Below are 19509 nucleotides of genomic sequence, written 5' to 3'. Positions count from 1 at the left end.
TTAATTATATAAATTCAGCAAAGAGTTTATTTGAATCGGTGAATGTTAAAAGGGCGGAAGTCCAACAATGTAAACTTTTAGGAAACTAAAAAAAACTGCATTTTCCCCCGTAATAAATTTGTGTTAAAGGTTTAGTTATTTATTTTTTTTCAAGGTAAAAAACATTATCCTTTTTAAAAAAAAAAAAATTAAACCATTGACAAAAAATACTATGGGGGAAAATGCGGTTTTTCTTTAATTTCAGAAAGCTTAGATTGTTGGACTTCTGCCCTTTTCATTCACCAGTTCATTTCAAAAATCATTTTTCATTAAAATCTTTTTTAACAATATCTTTCGATATTGTTAAAAAAATTCTTTTAACAATATCGAAAGATGTTGTTAAAAAAGTTTTTTAAAAACATTTTTAACAATATCTTTCGATAATTTATATAAGTTTTTTTAACAGTAAACATTCTTTAAAAGCAATTTCTTGCTTTATTACCATATACTTTATTTAGCGCATTTTTCAAACATTTTCAAAATTTTAGCCGTGGTTAAGTTGTCGCAAAAAAATTTTAAATGCGTAAATAGGAATAGAGTGCGATCTATTCTTTCGCCTTTCCTGTCCACAACTGGATGATGATAATGTTTTATTTTTTTATACATTTGATTTTTTTAGATTTTTTTAAAATGACTATTAAGTTAAAAAACTATTTCTTTATATTTTATTAGATGAGTTTTTAAACAAGTCTTTACATTCACCAAGTAACACTCTCAAATCCGGTCTTTACATTCACCAAGTAACATTCTCAAATCCGGCCTTGTATGGAATACTGTTGCCATATCTGGGGCGGTTCTTCTAATGATGCCCTTTCTCTTTTTGACAAGGTGCAAAACAGCATTGTAAACATAATAGGACCTGCTCTTGCAGCTAACCTCCAACCACTATCACATCGTCATAATGTTGCTTCTCTTTCTCTTTTCTACAAATACTATAATGGGCACTGCTCTAAAGAACTAGCATCTCTTGTGCCATCTACTAAAACTCATTCTCGTGTTACTCATTCAATTAAGTCTCATCCTTTTTCTGTGACTGTTCCTAAGTGCTCCGAAAACGCTTTTTTGTCTAGTTTTTTTCCTCGAACATCAGTTCTTTGGAATTCGCTTCCTTCATCTTGCTTCCTGATTCATATAATTTGCAATCCTTTAAGTCATCCGTCAATTGTTATCTTGCTCTACAATCTTCATCTTTTTTCTTTCAGTAACTTCCAACTTTAATTAGTGGCTGCTTGCAGCCTTGTTGGAAGCGAAGATGTTTAAAAAAAAAAAAAACACTAGCAAAAGGAATTCTTCATTAAACAGCAGTAAATATATAATATGTACTATAATAACATGTTAATGATGTGGAGGTATTTTTTGATTATTAATTTAACTTCCTCATCCAATTCTCTGCTTACAGAAAATTTTGATGATGATGATGATTTTTCAAATAAATTTATCTGCTCACACAAAAAATTAATGACGAAGATAATGATTGTGATGTTAATTTTTTAATAAATTATTTTATTTTAATGTTTTTTTTATACTTTGAGTTTTTGAATAGTGTTATACCAATTCGAAATATATTTCTGTTTATTTAACCAGGTGGGTTTTCCACAACGCCTTCAGTACTATCAAAAGATGTTTCGAATACAGGTAATTCTTAATTAAAAAGTAGTAAATAAAGAAAACAAATAATAAAAATAATAATGAGAAGAATTATCATGAATATGTTGAAAAATATGATCGAAATGATGATGATTGCAATGATCACGATGATTACATTGATTGTGCTAGTTTAAATATTTAATGTAAAACTAAATGATAAACATTTGGATGTAATTACATTTAGATATAAGTTCAAAAATTTAACTTATAACCAAACTTATCTATATTTTAACTTATCTTATTTAAATTTATCAAGTTTTTTTGTCAAATAATCCAGTTTTAAGATCTCTAAATATTTTATATTTAAAGGTCTCTTAAGTATATATGGTAAGGATTGGTCAACTCAATACCGCTGTTCGGAGAAAAAATCAAGTTTCTAAATGTAAATAAAGCATAAAATGTTAAAAACATTAGGCTCACAAATATTAAATATTTTTAACTCCATAAATAACGGTTTGAAATAAGTAAAAGATCCTCAAAAGTTATTAAGTGGATTGCATGTGTTCTGATGGTGATAAAAGCATTTCAACTTACATTTTTCGGTACTTCTCCAAGCTATGTTGACAAGCTATATTGGCATGAATAAATGAGTAATAAAGTTGGTTAAAGCTTTTTTGTTAAAATATACTACTTTTATATGTTTTCTAGCAAATATAGTTAATATAAGGTTTCTATGTAATGTTCTCGTTTAGAAAATGTTTCTAAAAATATCTTTTTATTTTCACTTAATGTTTTTTTTTTTATTTATTTTATATTTTCCTCAAGTGAATGTGAATTTTCACATTTCAGAGAAGAATGACTTAATTTTTTAACAAACTTTCTATTTTCCCTATATTCTCCAACCAGTGATGTCATTTTCCATTAAACTTAAGGAAGAACATAAAAATTAAAAGATGATAAATTTTGAACATAAAAATTATTCATCTCTTAATTTTTATGTTCAAAATTAAGACAAAAATAACAGAATTATTTCACATAAAATGACAACATAATGTGTGGAATATTATTAACAATAAATCAAATAAATCTCACTTGACGTTTTACAAAATTAAAAATATTCAGAAGCTTTAACTTTGAAATTAGCTGTAACAACTGCAAACTATTCATTCATTATGTTAGTGCAAAACGGAAAAATGCTGATAAAACAGCAAAGCAGAAATATGCATAAAGCGAGTGAAGTATGCTTGTATTTTATATAAGTACTTTGTATAAGGATATAAGTATAATGCTTATATTTTATATAAGTACTTTGTATAAGGATATATGTATAAGGAAGACTGAGTTTTACTGTTAAATCAACAAGTTTTATCATTACCTAAAAAATTTAATTTCAAATATTTTATAAAAAAACCATATAAAAGTTTATTATTTTTTCTGTCCCAAACTTTTGAGCGATTGTGATTTTATACTCTCGTTATAAGCTGAGCGAGTGTTGTTATCGCACCTAGAAGGTTTAAAAATAACGTTTACGGTCGTGTTTCGCGAGCGCGGCGTGATTGCGCCTGCTTCATAACTAGTCCTGTATATATAGAGAGAGAGATAGAGACAGAGAGAGGTCCTTATTGGTTATACTTTTGACTAATAACTTTAATTAGGAGTTATTTCATAATTTTAAATCAGATTTAACAAATTATATTTTTTATATATATAAGAAATATGTAAGTTAAATAAAGGAGTTTTAAATTTTTGATATTTTCATAGTCCAAAACTTAATTTTTTTTTCTTCTCTTTCTTTACTTCTTTGTAATTTATTTTTTTATAATTTTAAAAAGAAAGTCTTATATTTTTATTTATTAAGTTTTCATATTTCATGTGTATTATTAACAATTATAAAAAGTAGAAGAAATTTAGCTCAGAATTAGCCTCACTTCATACTAATCCAATATTTTGTAAATGTGTAAACAAATTTCTGCGATACATATTTTGTATTCACACATCTATTATTATTGTCACAAACAACTGCTTTTTTGATTATAATTATAATATTTGAATTCAGCATAATTGAATTGCTATACTTTTGATAAAATCATAACATTTATAATACTTGGTATTTGCGGTAAGAAATAGAAATAGTCTAAATAATAATGATTTTCAGTTTACTTATATACTTTGACCGGGTGATACATAATTTTGTCTTATTTTTTTATTATTATTTATAAGTTAAACAAAGACTGTGAAACCAGTGCACTTAAAGCTTTTAACATTTGGTTGTGGATACTTGAATGCAAAATGGGGGGTGGTAAGCATTTAAAAAATGACGAAATAGCTTTAATCAAAGCATACAAAGGTATAGGCTTATTTAATCAGGAAATTGCAAAGAAAATTGAAATATCTCCAAAAGTAGGTTATAATTATTTCAAGATAGGGATTAATTATGTAGCATATAAGGGAAGTTGTGCAAAACATAAAATAAACAGGTTGTAAGTCATGCAGCTGCTCAGCGTATGACTGCGTCTCGAATTTGTGCTGATTTACATAACCCTTATTTATTCATCAAATGTTAAATAAGTAATTAAGTGAAAATTTATTTGTACTTAAGTACAAATTCACCATGTTTTACAATTGAATCACACCGTATCAAGTTTTATTGAGAGCCCATCATCCAATTATTACACTTCAACCATAAGGCACAAATTTGGCTGAGCTGATTACAATTAACTAAAATTCATACTAAAAGTATTCTTCTTGCTATGAAAAAGTTTATTTATTATTAATAGTTAGTGCAGTAAAGGGCACAAACAAGAATTTACATCAACTTTATTTAAACTTGCCTACAAAACAACATTAACAACATCAAAAATTAATACATGTTGTTTCAGTAAAAAAGTACTGCTTTTACCACTAAAAGTATTTAAAAATACACGTCTTTTTTAAAATAGCACAATTTACAATTCTTCATAAAAAATAAGTTTTTGTTTTATTAATAAATATTTTCTTATCAAGAATTAAATTTTTTTATTTATTAAAAACATAAGCAATTTGTGGTTTTGATAAACAAGCTAGTTTTATTTATGAATGACTTAAATGTGCTATTTATAAAAGTCTTAAACTGTTATAAACTGTCTATATAAAATTTTATATAAAAACAGTTTTGTATATGAGCCACTAAAAAAGACACCTCAAAAGTTTATACAAACAACAGTAAATGAACGTATTGATAATTAATACTCTGGTATAATTCAGAAAACATTGCTTTACATAGCTGAAACAGAAAACTGCTAGTTCCAAGACAAGTAAATTGTCTTATTTATCATCAACACAACTTAGTATTTGAAAATACATTAAAATTTTTCTAATAAAGCTTCTTTAAATTAGAAATCAATAATATTAGTTAATTATATTAGTATTAGTTAGTTATATTAATATTAGTAATTTTACTGTAGATTATTAATACATAGTTAATCAACATATTTTTATATTTGAAATGATAATCTTCTTTTCTAGATATTTATTTTTGTTTTTGTGTTGTTTATTAATCCTTTAATTTAACCTTTTACTGTTGATTTGGTTTTACAGAATTGGCAATATAAAGATTTATAATTTTAAGTAAATATGTTAAACTATAAATTGCTTTAACAATAAATTTATATAACATCAGATCTTTTTATTTTTTTAAACCAATTCTTAAATGTAACTTTTGTCATTTTATCATTTTATTAAACTTTGTTTCTTTTGTTTTACAAAACAATTCTTAAATTTTATTTTTTGAAAAGGTATAAATTTGAAACGCTAAGCGATATATTTACATATATATATATATATATATATATATATATATATATATATATATATATATATATATATATATATATATATATATATATATATATATATATATATATATAGTTAAAATCAATATTTAGAGAGGGAAGAATTGATGGAAGTGCCTTTTTTTGTTGCTTTGAATGAAAAAAAATATATTTAGTTTTTTGTATGTTTATTGATAACTTATAAGCACTGAACCAAGTTTTAAGTTGTTGAAGCTCAAGGTTGACTTTGTCAAAAAGTTTATCGATAGAAGAAGATTTTTAATATTGTATTGAATATGTTTACACATATTTACCGATATAATGTACTGATCTGTAATTTTTTATATGTTATTTTTATTATTTTTTTTTTTAATTTCTTTAATTTTTTTTTTTTCTTTCTTTTAACTTTAAATTCTTTTTAAACCTTTAAATTTTTATTTTTTTTAAAACTTACTAATTTCACTCTTTTATATAATATTGGAAGATTTTACAAAGCGGCTTGATGATAAAACATTTTGATTTCTACTTACCCCAGTCAGCTTGTAATTATATACATTTGTTTAAATTTATAGATAACATTTTATAGATGACGAAATAAATGATAATAATAAAAAATAGTTTTCTTAAGATTTCCATCTCGTAGCACATTCTCACATCTTCCCCTAAAATATATTCTATAATGTATACTGACGATACTAACAGGGGCGTCCCAAAGATATTTTAAAGGTAGGGGGGGTGACGCATTTGTTTTTTGCCAACCAAGCCCGAAAAAAACTTTTTTCCTGACTATGACCGAAAAAAAAAAATCCTTGGTAGCTGACATTTGCTAACTGTGAACAATAGATCCAAATTTGCCGGCTCTGGATACAAACTTGTTGTTCAATCACTCCAATCAAAATACTCTGTTTAAAACTAAGAACTTCAAACTCAAAAATTTTAATCTCTGGTTTAAAGCAAATAAATTTCGTTTTTTCTTATACTTTTATTATATGAAAACCTATGTAAAATTTCATTACGTAAAATAAAAATGTTTATAAATAAATAAAAATAAGATTTTGACCATATATTTAAATACTTTTCGTAATAAACACGTATTTGTCTTTTTTATTGCAATACTTTTATTGTATTTCTTATTATAAAGACATATATTTACTTTGTATATATGTATTTATATATTGCATTTACATAATATTTGCTCGTTCATTGATTCTGACAATAAGATCTGACTTTTTTTATTACATTTAAGTTTATTACATAAGTATTTTTATTACATTTTGGATCTTCTTTAGATTTAAATATTTAGTTTATAGATAAATTTTTATATATATATATATAAATTTTTTTATAGCGCGAAAGTTCTTTTTATGTCTTGTAAAATTAAGGAACGTGTAAAAAAGTTTTAAACTTGTAAAATGTTCTGATGATAAAATCGTCATTATTTTCATTCACAAATCTTGTTTGTTTTTGTAAACAAGCAAAAAAACAAAAATATATTCCATAATATTTGTTTTTAATGGAAAAAAGTATTTTATAAAAATACAAAATTAATATTACATTTATTTAAGGTGATACATTAAAAAAAAAAAATTCAGTAATATGATTTAAAGTTATACTTTTTTGGTATGGTATTAAAAAAAAAAAAAAAAAAAAAATCTTTTGTTTATATATATTAAAAAAAAAAGTATTTTCATAATTAGTAATTTTTGGGCAAAAAAGGGGGGTAATTACTATCAAGAATAACTTTAAAACAAAGAATACCTAAAAACTCAAAGTTGGTACTTGTAATGGTAAAATTAAGTAGCACGTTCTGGCATTTAAAAAGATATATCATAAATATTTTACCGATATTGCTTTGAGACATTTTTGATTTTTAATTTATTTGTAAATAATAGGGCAAACTTTAAAAACAGTAATAAAAGTTAAAATTTCTTTTAAATGTCAGAACTTAAACAATGATTACTTAGGAGCAGTTGTGCAAAATTTTAAAACAATTTGTAGAATACATAATTCACAACCTTCAACAACAAAAAAAAAAGACAATTTGTAAAAGCAGTAAATAAAGAAAAATGTCATATAAATAGTATATAAAAATTATTCATAACTCTCTTTTTTCATAAATGTCACCCTCTTTTTTATTAGTCTTATCATCAAACCGTTTTCTGTTGGCTCTTGACTTTTTTCTTTGTCTTTTTCCTGAATCACTTGACTTTTTATTTACTTGATTAATACGCAATTTGTCTTTTTGAGTTAAACTTTGTAATTAAACTATATGAGAATCAATAATTAAGTTTTTAAAAACTTCCAAAATACCATTTGATCCATTGTTTAATAACAATACTGCTAATGCTACAGCAGTCTCAATTATATTTAGACCAAAATAATAATGTTCAACGTTTCATTACCGGGTTTCGCATTCATTTAAAACAACTATGACATTCATTTAAAACAACCATGACATTAATTTAAAATATCGTAACAATCAATTAAAACAATCGTGATTTTCAATCAAAACATTTAACGCATGCGCAACCTCAACATTCTATATTACTCAAAAAAAAGGTTTTGTTTGCATATTTATTTATTAAATATTATATAAATTTATTTTTGATTAACATCATATTAATTTACTTTAATTTAATTGAATTTATTTTAGTTTTAAATGGTTGTCATAATTGCTTTAAATGGATGCAAAACCCGGTATGTGTGTACGCCTTACTTAGAAAATAAACCGAGAGGCTTGATGTTGACAGATATGTATTCTATAAAATAAGAATAGGGCAATGGTGTACAGCAAATATACGAGCCAAGAAATATTAAATGGAAAAAAGTAAAACAAATATGGCATCCATTTTAAATTAAAATAAATTCCGTTATATTAAAATAAATTATAACAATAATAATAAAAAAAAATTTATATAATATTTAATAAATAAATATATAAATAAAACCTCTTTTATTATATAGAATTACCTCTTTTATAATATAGAATGTTTAGATTGCGCATGCGTTAAATGTTTTAATTGGAAATCACGATTGTTTTAATTGATTGTCACAATGTTTTAAATGAATGTCATGGTTGTTTTAAATGGACGTCATGTTTGTTTTAAATGGATGCAAAACCTGGTAACAATTTGAGTCTGAGTCAAGATCTTTCCGAGAAGAAAAAAATATTGGTTCAATCAAATTTGGTTAAAATAAAATGCCTTTGCATTTAGAAGTATTGTTTAATTTATCCAATTGGTACTTTCACCAAGATTCAATGGTACGAGGGCAAAATTTATGACCGTCTTCAAGATCATCGTTTGCTGAACAATGATGTATGAGTGCAGCAACATTCATTTTGACGCCATATATATATCACCTTTATTTTGACGAATAGCCATGCCATAATAATTCTGAAGCGTGTTCATGACTTTATCAGTCTTTCTTCCCTTATCAGTTAGTCGCTTACTGTTACTTAATAGTTTTCCCTTGTAACTTTTAGTGCTCTCAATTGTGACCCACTTTTCTAAACATGTTCCACACACTCACTCTTTACAATTTTATATACAGGATAAGAATCTGCATTAAATATATTTTTAAATAATTTACTATCACCATCACCTTAGTATTTTGTGTATCGTAACCTGTTTATTCTGACAGAATGTTTAAACATTGTAAGTGCACCAGCTGATTCCATTGCTCCAGCACTTTCTTTATGGATAATGTTAAAGCTATGTAAAGCATGCCAATTATTATAGGCTAGAGATTTTTATTTTTGACTCCCAGAACTTGCATCCTATATAGTTTTTGAACAGTGTTAGGTATCAACACATTTATGGTTAGCAACAACAGTCACCACATCATTCACGGATAATTATCCGCATTTCTGCCATGTACCTACACTGACAGTTACATTCCTTACTGTACTGTCTTGTCTTTCACAAACATGGGCAAATCAATTTGAATATTGTTTACTATGCATTCTTGTGATGCCATTAACATTGAACTCTGGGCAGCTTTTACATATGCCACTTGGGAATTAGCTGTAATACGATTGCATGAAGTTAAATTCATTAATGGTGGGATTTTAATAACGCTGCAAAATGTTCTTATGCTGGTTAGACCTTTGCCAATTTCTTCAAATGCCACTGTCGCACATATGCTAATATCACAGATTTTTCTCCCATGCTTATAAATAATATTATCCTCATTTTGATCTTTAATTGTTTTAGAGGTAAAATACTCTTTTGACCAATTTCAAGCACCGAATAAAAATCAAATGAGAAAACCTTTTCTTTGCAGAAATGTCATGCTTAACACTGTATTTTATCAACAAAGACTAATCAGAAATATATTAAACATATATATATATATATATATATATATATATATATATATATATATATATATATATATATATATATTCTAAACTTCCAAAGTTCAAAAATCTAGTTGCGCAAAAATAATCTGAGAATTCTAGAGATATGAGATTATTTATTGAGTTAATTTTAAATCACGTCATTTTTTATTAAGGTCAAAATTTGACCTTTATAAAAAAATGGTGCGAAGGTGCAAAAGACTGGCTCAGTTTTTATTTAATAAAAACTGAGCCAGTCTTTTGCACCGTCGCATTAAAAAAAAATATTATAACAATTTAAGGTATTTTAAACCCTGATCTTTGTTTATAAAATAAGAAGTTTTGTTAACTGAGCAAATCATTGAGCATTACTTAAAATGAAAAACACATCCTCACCCACTGGGTTTGAAATAGTCAAAAAATTTAAGAAAGCTATTATCTGACAGGCAGTTTCTTGATTAAAAGATTATCCTTTTTTTCTTCTTATAATGATTGATGGAACATTGCATTCATTGTATTCATTAAAAAAGGTATGTAAAACAAGATTAAAAATTCTAGAAAACATATTTTTTCTTTTGCTACTCCTGCTACAGGTTCTTGCATGATGTCACATGATGTCACATGATGACTTTGAGAACTCATCAATTAAAAGACTAAAATAATAGATCTAAATAGATAAAATGTTTAAAGTTTTTCCAGTTTAAGTTTACAGTTTTTTTTACCAGGCCTTTTACAATATTTTCATAAATATGGTAAAAGGCCTTTTGCTATAATTTCTATACATGATTTTCCATTTTTTTTATCTTTCAGTCAAACTTAAGTTACGCATTGAAAGTTTCAAAATACGCCTTAGAAATATCTTTAAAAAATAAACTTCGAAGTTTGTGACAGTCGTAAAATAACTTTTGCGCTAATGAGTCAGACCCAAACTTGGGTTTTTGAGTAAAGCATACATAAAGCATACAAGATTACATTCTACGTGAAAAATTTTATCTTTTCAAAAAATAAAATACTTCACTCAAATAATCCAGTAACATAGTCAACTGAGCTGCGTTTTTAAACACCCCGGCTAGACTTAAAGCAGTTTCTTATTTAAATTACTCTTCCACTTTGCATAAAAATTATATGTAAAATAATAATAATAATAATAATAATAATAATAATAATGATAATACTAATAATAATAGTAAATTGAAATATGTTGACTCAACCAAATGTTACACTTGCTACACTTTAATTCCACCCTGCAAACAATATTTATTGTCAAACCTCTAAATGTTGGTCTAGTAATTGTTTACAAAGTTAAAAGTTTCCAAAGTTAATATCTTGTTGAAAAATAATCATAACGTTAGCAAAATCTTCAAAACATATTAAAACAACGTCTAAGAAGTAATATAAATATAATGACCTAATTTTAATGTTGAGAACAGGGGGAAAATTAGTCTTAAAATAAGCAACAATATTAAGGCATTTATCAACTTTCAAATGAGGTTTAAATCAGGTTAATTAATTATTCTCTTTCTAGGTGTTTCTAAGTGTTTCTCAAAAAATCGACCTAACTTTAACATCAAATCAACGGAGAATGTTTACTGGGTACATGATCACTTATGACTATAGGAAATACGTACTAGTACATCTTGACATTTCATTTAGAAATGTAGGCTATATGGTTTAATCTAGATTTGCAAATTTTCTTATTTAGAGCCTCAGAGTAAAACGAATTGGCAGTTCTAGTGCATAAGTTATCTGCACTTTAATTTCCAAGAGTTTAATAGTATGCAATGATACAGAGTACAAAAGTATACAATGGTCTGAAGGTGTATCGAGAAATCATTTTTCTGTACTTTAGCTAAAGTTTCACAGAATGTTTACTAAAAATTTTTAAATTAAACTCATAACCAGAGTAAACTGTATATATATTCCATTTATTAACTAAATAAATTATGCAATTTTTAGAATTCGAAACCAAAAAAATAATAATATCTATATATATAAATAATCTATATACATTAAAAAAATGATAATTATATGAAACTTAAACATTTACACTAGGGGTTGGTAAAACACATGCTTTAAAAAATATTTTTCTCATGATCCGAAATCTAAACTTAAAAACTCAGTTTAAAACTCAGAAATTTAAATTTAGTGCAAATTAAATTGTATTTTTACGTGTATTCTCTAGAGTAACAATAATTGCTTGACGTTTTTTCAAAATGTTAAGCTTACAAAGTACATTGAGTTTTTTTTACGAAAACTTTTTAAAATTTGTAAAATAGTTATAGCATAAAATGAAACTTTTTCAAATTTTTTTTTTTAAAACTATTATTATTTTATATTTTTAAAGACTTTTTTGAGTTCGACATATTACGCTAATAATAACGCGCTGTATTTGAAAAAATAGAAGAATTTCTAAAAATTGAAACATTTTAGTAAATAAACGATATTAAACTTATTTTAATTGAGATAATAAGTAATTATAATAGATCTAATCATACGTATATTTTTAGGTGCTCAACCTTTATCAGAAAATTTATTTTCACGCGAAAAACTACTTTGTGAAATTCAACAATGTTTTTTACAAGATGCAAATAAGTCAACTTTAGTATTATTTGGAATGTCGGGCGTCGGAAAGACACATATTGCCAGAAAATATTGTGAAATGTCTTATAACTTCTATAAAAACTTTGTTTGGATTGACGCAGCATTTGGAGTGTTACAATCTTCAATGAGAAACCAATGTCAAATATTAGGATTTGAAGTTCATGATTCGAAAGGTGAATATTTTAATATAAAAGTGATTGTTGAAAAAATTCACAACTATTATAAAAATGAAAAGACTTTGTATATTTTTGACAACGTCGACGATGAAAGTGTTAAAAATTTATCAATGTACATTTCAAAGAAACCGAATTCATTTACGTTGATTACCTCCCAATGGAGAACGTGGTCGAATAATGTAAATAAAATGCTAGTTGATGTTTTTTCTTCTAAAGAAGCATTTGATTATGTTAAAAGCATTGTTAAAGAAAACACTGATGAAAACATAAGAAACTTAATTAAAGAACTTGGATATCATCCGTTTGCAATTACTCAGGCAATAAAATATATAAATATACATAAAATTTCGATAGAAAAATATATAGATCGATATAGATCAAAACCTTCAGAAATATTAGACAATAATGACTTTCCATCCGAAGAAGAATCAAAGTCTGCAATAAAAGCAATTAACTTAGTTTTAATAAAATTAGAAAAAACTCAACCTTTCCTATTTAAATTACTAAACTGTTTATCTCATTGCGATGGTCAAAACATCAGTCAACAATTAATAATCCAAATCTCAAATCACTTGGAAGTAAATGATGAATTTTTAATAGATAAAACCATTGGATTACTAATGAGTTTTTCTTTACTAAACTGTTTTGAAGATAAAAAATATACAATACACGAACTTACACAGTTGACATGTAAATGTTTTCAAAAGAGAAATTCAACAACAAATACATATATTGAGTTAATCGAAAATTATTTTAAAGTTGAATTGAATGAAGTAAAAGATCACGTGGATTACGGAAATCAATTTGTTTTTCATTTTATCTACATGTTTCGTAATAATGGAAAAAAAGTATCAAAAACCTTCTATCATATGACTACTTCTATTCAAATATTATTATCATGTAAAGGTTTATTTGAAGAAGCAATCGAAATATTAAAAGTTATTCAAAATTTTAATACAGAAGCTTATGGTGAAGATAATAAATTCACGTTTGAAACAAAATTTAATATCGCAAACTGTTTAAACAAAATGGGAAAATATAGCGAAGCTTTAGAAATTTATTATTCTGTTGATAAAATAAAAACTGAAATTTTAGGTATCAACCATCCGTCTACAATGTTAACAAAACATAATATCGCTAACTGTTTGAACAAAATGGGAAAATATAACGAAGCTTTAGAAATTAATTATTCTGTTGATAAAATACAAACTGAAATTTTAGGTATCAACCATCCGGATACAACGTCAACAAAACATAATATCGCTAACTGTTTGAACAAAATGGGAAAATATAACGAAGCTTTAGAAATTTATTATTCTGTTGATAAAATACAAACTGAAATTTTAGGTATCAACCATCCGGATACAATGTCAGCAAAACATAATATCGCAAACTGTTTGAGCAAAATGGGAAAATATAACAAAGCTTTAGAAATTTATTATTCTGTTGATAAAATACAAACTGAAATTTTAGGTATCAACCATCCGGATACAATGTCAACAAAACATAATATCGCAAACTGTTTGAGCGATATTGGAAAATATAACGAAGCTTTAGAAATTTATTATTCTGTTGATAAAATACGAACTGAAATTTTAGGTATCAACCATCCGGATACAATGTCAGCAAAACATAATATTGCAAGCTGTTTGTACAAAATGGGAAAATATAACGAAGCTTTAGAAATTTATTATTCTGTTGATAAAATACAAACTGAAATTTTAGGTATCAACCATCCGGATACAATGTCAACAAAACAAAATATCGCAAACTGTTTGAGCAAAATGGGAAAATATAACGAAGCTTTAGAAATTTATTATTCTGTTGATAAAATAAAAACTGAAATTTTAGGTATCAACCATCCGTCTACAATGTCAACAAAACATAATATCGCTAACTGTGTGAGCGATATGGGAAAATATAACAAAGCTTTAGAAATGTATTATTCTGTTGATAAAATACAAACTGAAATTTTAGGTATCAACCATCCGGATACAATGTCAACAAAACAAAATATCGCAAACTGTTTGAGCAAAATGGGAAAATATAACGAAGCTTTAGAAATGTATTATTCTGTTGATAAAATACAAACTGAAATTTTAGGTATCAACCATCCGGATACAATGTCAACAAAACAAAATATCGCAAACTGTTTGAGCAAAATGGGAAAATATAACGAAGCTTTAGAAATTTATTATTCTGTTGATAAAATACAAACTGAAATTTTAGGTATCAACCATCCGGATACAATGTCAACAAAACAAAATATCGCAAACTGTTTGAGCGATATGGGAAAATATAACGAAGCTTTAGAAATTTATTATTCTGTTGATAAAATACAAACTGAAATTTTAGGTATCAACCATCCGAATACAATGTCAACAAAAAATAATATCGCAAGCTGTTTGTACAAAATGGGAAAATATAACGAAGCTTTAGAAATTTATTATTCTGTTGATAAAATAAAAACTGAAATTTTAGGTATCAACCATCCGGTTACAACGTCAACAAAAAATAATATCGCAAGCTGTTTGTACAAAATGGGAAAATATAACGAAGCTTTAGAAATTTATTATTCTGTTGATAAAATACAAACTGAAATTTTAGGTATCAACCATCCGAATACAATGTCAACAAAAAATAATATCGCAAGCTGTTTGTACAAAATGGGAAAATATAACGAAGCTTTAGAAATTTATTATTCTGTTGATAAAATACAAACTGAAATTTTAGGTATCAACCATCCGTCTACAATGTCAACAAAACATAGTATCGCAAACTGTTTGAGCGATATGGGAAAATATAACGAAGCTTTAGAAATTTATTATTCTGTTGATAAAATACAAACTGAAATTTTAGGTATCAACCATCCGGATACTATGGGAACAAAACATAATATCGCAAACTGTTTGAGCGATATGGGAAAATATAACGAAGCTTTAGAAATTTATTATTCTGTTGATAAAATACAAACTGAAATTTTAGGTATCAACCATCCGGATACAATGTCAACAAAAAATAATATCGCTAACTGTGTGAGCGATATGGGAAAATATAACGAAGCTTTAGAAATTTATTATTCTGTTGATAAAATACAAACTGAAATTTTAGGTATCAACCATCCGAATACAATGTCAACAAAAAATAATATCGCAACCTGTTTAAAGCAAATGAGAAAACATAACGAAGCTTTAGAAATTTATTATTCTGTTGATAAAATAAAAACTGAAATTTTAGGTATCAACCATCCGTCTACAATGTCAACAAAAAATAATATCGCAACCTGTTTAAAGCAAATGGGAAAACATAACGAAGCTTTAGAAATTTATTATTCTGTTGATAAAATAAAAACTGAAATTTTAGGTATCAACCATCCGAATACAATGTCAATAAAAAATAATATCGCAATCTGTTTAAAGCAAATGGGAAAACATAACGAAGCTTTAGAAATTTATTATTCTGTTGATAAAATACAGACTGAAATTTTAGGTATCAACCATCCGTCTACAATGTCAACAAAAAATAATATCGCAACCTGTTTGAACGAAATGGGAAAATATAACGAAGCTTTAGAAATTTATTATTCTGTTGATAAAATACAAACTGAAATTTTAGGTATCAACCATCCGGATACTATGGGAACAAAATGTAATATTGCAAGCTGTTTGAGCGAGATGGGAAAGTATAACGAAGCTTTAGAAATTTATTATTCTGTTGATAAAATACAAACTGAAATTTTAGGTATCAACCATCCGGATACTATGGGAACAAAATGTAATATTGCAAGCTGTTTGAGCGAGATGGGAAAGTATAACGAAGCTTTAGAAATTTATTATTCTGTTGATAAAAGACAAACTGAAATTTTAGGTATCAACCATCCGGATACTATGGGAACAAAATGTAATATTGCAAGCTGTTTGAGCGAAATGGGAAAATATAACGAAGCTTTAGACATTTATTATTCTTTTGATAAAATACAAACTGAAATTTTAGGTATCTACCATCCGGATACAATGTCAACAAAAAATAATATCGCAAGCTGTTTGTACAAAATGGGAAAATATAACGAAGCTTTAGAAATTTATTATTCTGTTGATAAAATACAAACTGAAATTTTAGGTATCAACCATCCGAATACAATGTCAATAAAAAATAATATCGCAATCTGTTTAAAGCAAATGGGAAAACATAACGAAGCTTTAGAAATTTATTATTCTGTTGATAAAATAAAAACTGAAATTTTAGGTATCAACCATCCGAATACAATGTCAATAAAAAATAATATCGCAATCTGTTTAAAGCAAATGGGAAAACATAACGAAGCTTTAGAAATTTATTATTCTGTTGATAAAATACAGACTGAAATTTTAGGTATCAACCATCCGTCTACAATGTCAACAAAAAATAATATCGCAACCTGTTTGAACGAAATGGGAAAATATAACGAAGCTTTAGAAATTTATTATTCTATTGATAAAATACAAACTGAAATTTTAGGTATCAACCATCCGGATACTATGGGAACAAAATGTAATATTGCAAGCTGTTTGAGCGAGATGGGAAAGTATAACGAAGCTTTAGAAATTTATTATTCTGTTGATAAAATACAAACTGAAATTTTAGGTATCAACCATCCGGATACTATGGGAACAAAATGTAATATTGCAAGCTGTTTGAGCGAGATGGGAAAGTATAACGAAGCTTTAGAAATTTATTATTCTGTTGATAAAATACAAACTGAAATTTTAGGTATCAACCATCCGGATACTATGGGAACAAAATGTAATATTGCAAGCTGTTTGAGCGAAATGGGAAAATATAACGAAGCTTTAGACATTTATTATTCTTTTGATAAAATACAAGCTGAAATTTTAGGTATCTACCATCCGGATACAATGTCAACAAAAAATAATTTCGCAAGCTGTTTGTACAAAATGGGAAAATATAACGAAGCTTTAGAAATTTATTATTCTGTTGATAAAATACAAACTGAAATTTTAGGTATCAACCATCCGAATACAATGTCAATAAAAAATAATATCGCAATCTGTTTAAAGCAAATGGGAAAACATAACGAAGCTTTAGAAGTTTATTATTCTGTTGATAAAATAAAAACTGAAATTTTAGGTATCAACCATCCGAATACAATGTCAATAAAAAATAATATCGCAATCTGTTTAAAGCAAATGGGAAAACATAACGAAGCTTTAGAAATTTATTATTCTGTTGATAAAATACAGACTGAAATTTTAGGTATCAACCATCCGTCTACAATGTCAACAAAAAATAATATCGCAACCTGTTTGAACGAAATGGGAAAATATAACGAAGCTTTAGAAATTTATTATTCTGTTGATAAAATACAAACTGAAATTTTAGGTATCAACCATCCGGATACTATGGGAACAAAATGTAATATTGCAAGCTGTTTGAGCGAGATGGGAAAGTATAACGAAGCTTTAGAAATTTATTATTCTGTTGATAAAATACAAACTGAAATTTTAGGTATCAACCATCCGGATACTATGGGAACAAAATGTAATATTGCAAGCTGTTTGAGCGAGATGGGAAAGTATAACGAAGCTTTAGAAATTTATTATTCTGTTGATAAAATACAAACTGAAATTTTAGGTATCAACCATCCGGATACTATGGGAACAAAATGTAATATTGCAAGCTGTTTGAGCGAAATGGGAAAATATAACGAAGCTTTAGACATTTATTATTCTTTTGATAAAATACAAACTGAAATTTTAGGTATCTACCATCCGGATACAATGTCAACAAAAAATAATATCGCAAACTGTTTAAATAATTTCGAAAAACAGCTAGCAACAGAACAGAGTTGGTTAATTATTTGATTATTATTTTAGTTTCAATATAATAATATCTATGATTTATATAATTTTAATGTTATAAATTATAATCATTTATTAAATAATATATAAGTTTATCTGTTGATAAAGTATAATTGACGAATGTTTTTCTTTAAAAGTTAGAGAACTCCTATTTAGTTCGTTTATATAAATTCTTAACTTTTATTAGCATTCGAACAGTGCGTTTTCAAATAAGTAAAAAACGTTTGTTTATTTCTTTGTTCATCGCTATAAAATTTTTATATTTTATAAATTGTAAGTAATATTAATTATAACTTTAGAGATGAAATTATTGGGTTAAACTTTTTTTATAAAAAGTTTCAAGAATTTTGGAAGCAAAGATTTTGTTATTACAATATTTTATATATATATATATATATATATATATATATATATATATATATATATATATATATATATATATATATATATATATATATACATATATATATATATATATATACTTATTTGTATATTATATATTATATATATTATATATATATATATGTATATATATATATATATACATATATATATATATATATATATATATATATATATATATATATATATATATATATATTTATATATATATATATATATATATATATAAATATATATATTGTTCAAAGTATAATTAAATATAAAAGGTGATCTAATCAATTCGATTCCATCCGGAATTATAGTATGCAATATTTAAAAAAAACGTTACTTGATATAACTTATAACTCTCACGATAATAATTTACTATATGCTAATGATGATGATTTTATACTTTTGTTTCTTCATTTAAACTTAAAAAAATAATAATTAAAATGTATTATTTAGTAAAATTTAAATTTACGTTTTCTTTTTCTGTTAAAATAAACAATTTCTCGGTTTTTGTTATTCATAACAGATGGAGTCGGGTGTAACTTTTTTAGGAATATTTTTTGTGTCCCTTGTTTAATTTGTGTTACTTTAGTTAGAGTAGTTAGCATTTTTATAAATATTATAAAATTAGCGGCAGAAATCTTAGAAAATATAAAAGTGGAGTTTGACGCCACTTGATCACTTTGCCCGCTTAAATTTTTTTGTAACCC

General features: G+C 25.8%; 1 protein-coding gene across 2 annotated transcripts in view; it reads left to right on the top strand.

Annotated features, from left to right (window-relative positions):
- Positions 1-18522, top strand: part of LOC136075568 (uncharacterized) — a 41456-nt gene extending 22934 nt beyond the window's left edge. For both annotated transcript variants that reach the window (XM_065789087.1, XM_065789086.1), the window contains exons 3-4: positions 1624-1674; positions 12282-18522. In XM_065789087.1, the coding sequence (XP_065645159.1) occupies positions 1624-1674; positions 12282-18412 (6182 nt within the window). In that variant the 3' untranslated portion in view covers positions 18413-18522. The remainder of the gene's footprint in view (positions 1-1623; positions 1675-12281) is intronic.
- The last annotated feature ends 987 nt before the right edge of the window (positions 18523-19509 follow it).

This window comes from Hydra vulgaris, chromosome 01 (assembly GCF_038396675.1).
Source record: "Hydra vulgaris chromosome 01, alternate assembly HydraT2T_AEP".
NCBI lineage: Eukaryota > Metazoa > Cnidaria > Hydrozoa > Anthoathecata > Hydridae > Hydra > Hydra vulgaris.
The sequence above is the reverse complement of the archived record's forward strand: the minus strand, read 5'-3'. Positions and strand labels throughout refer to the sequence as shown.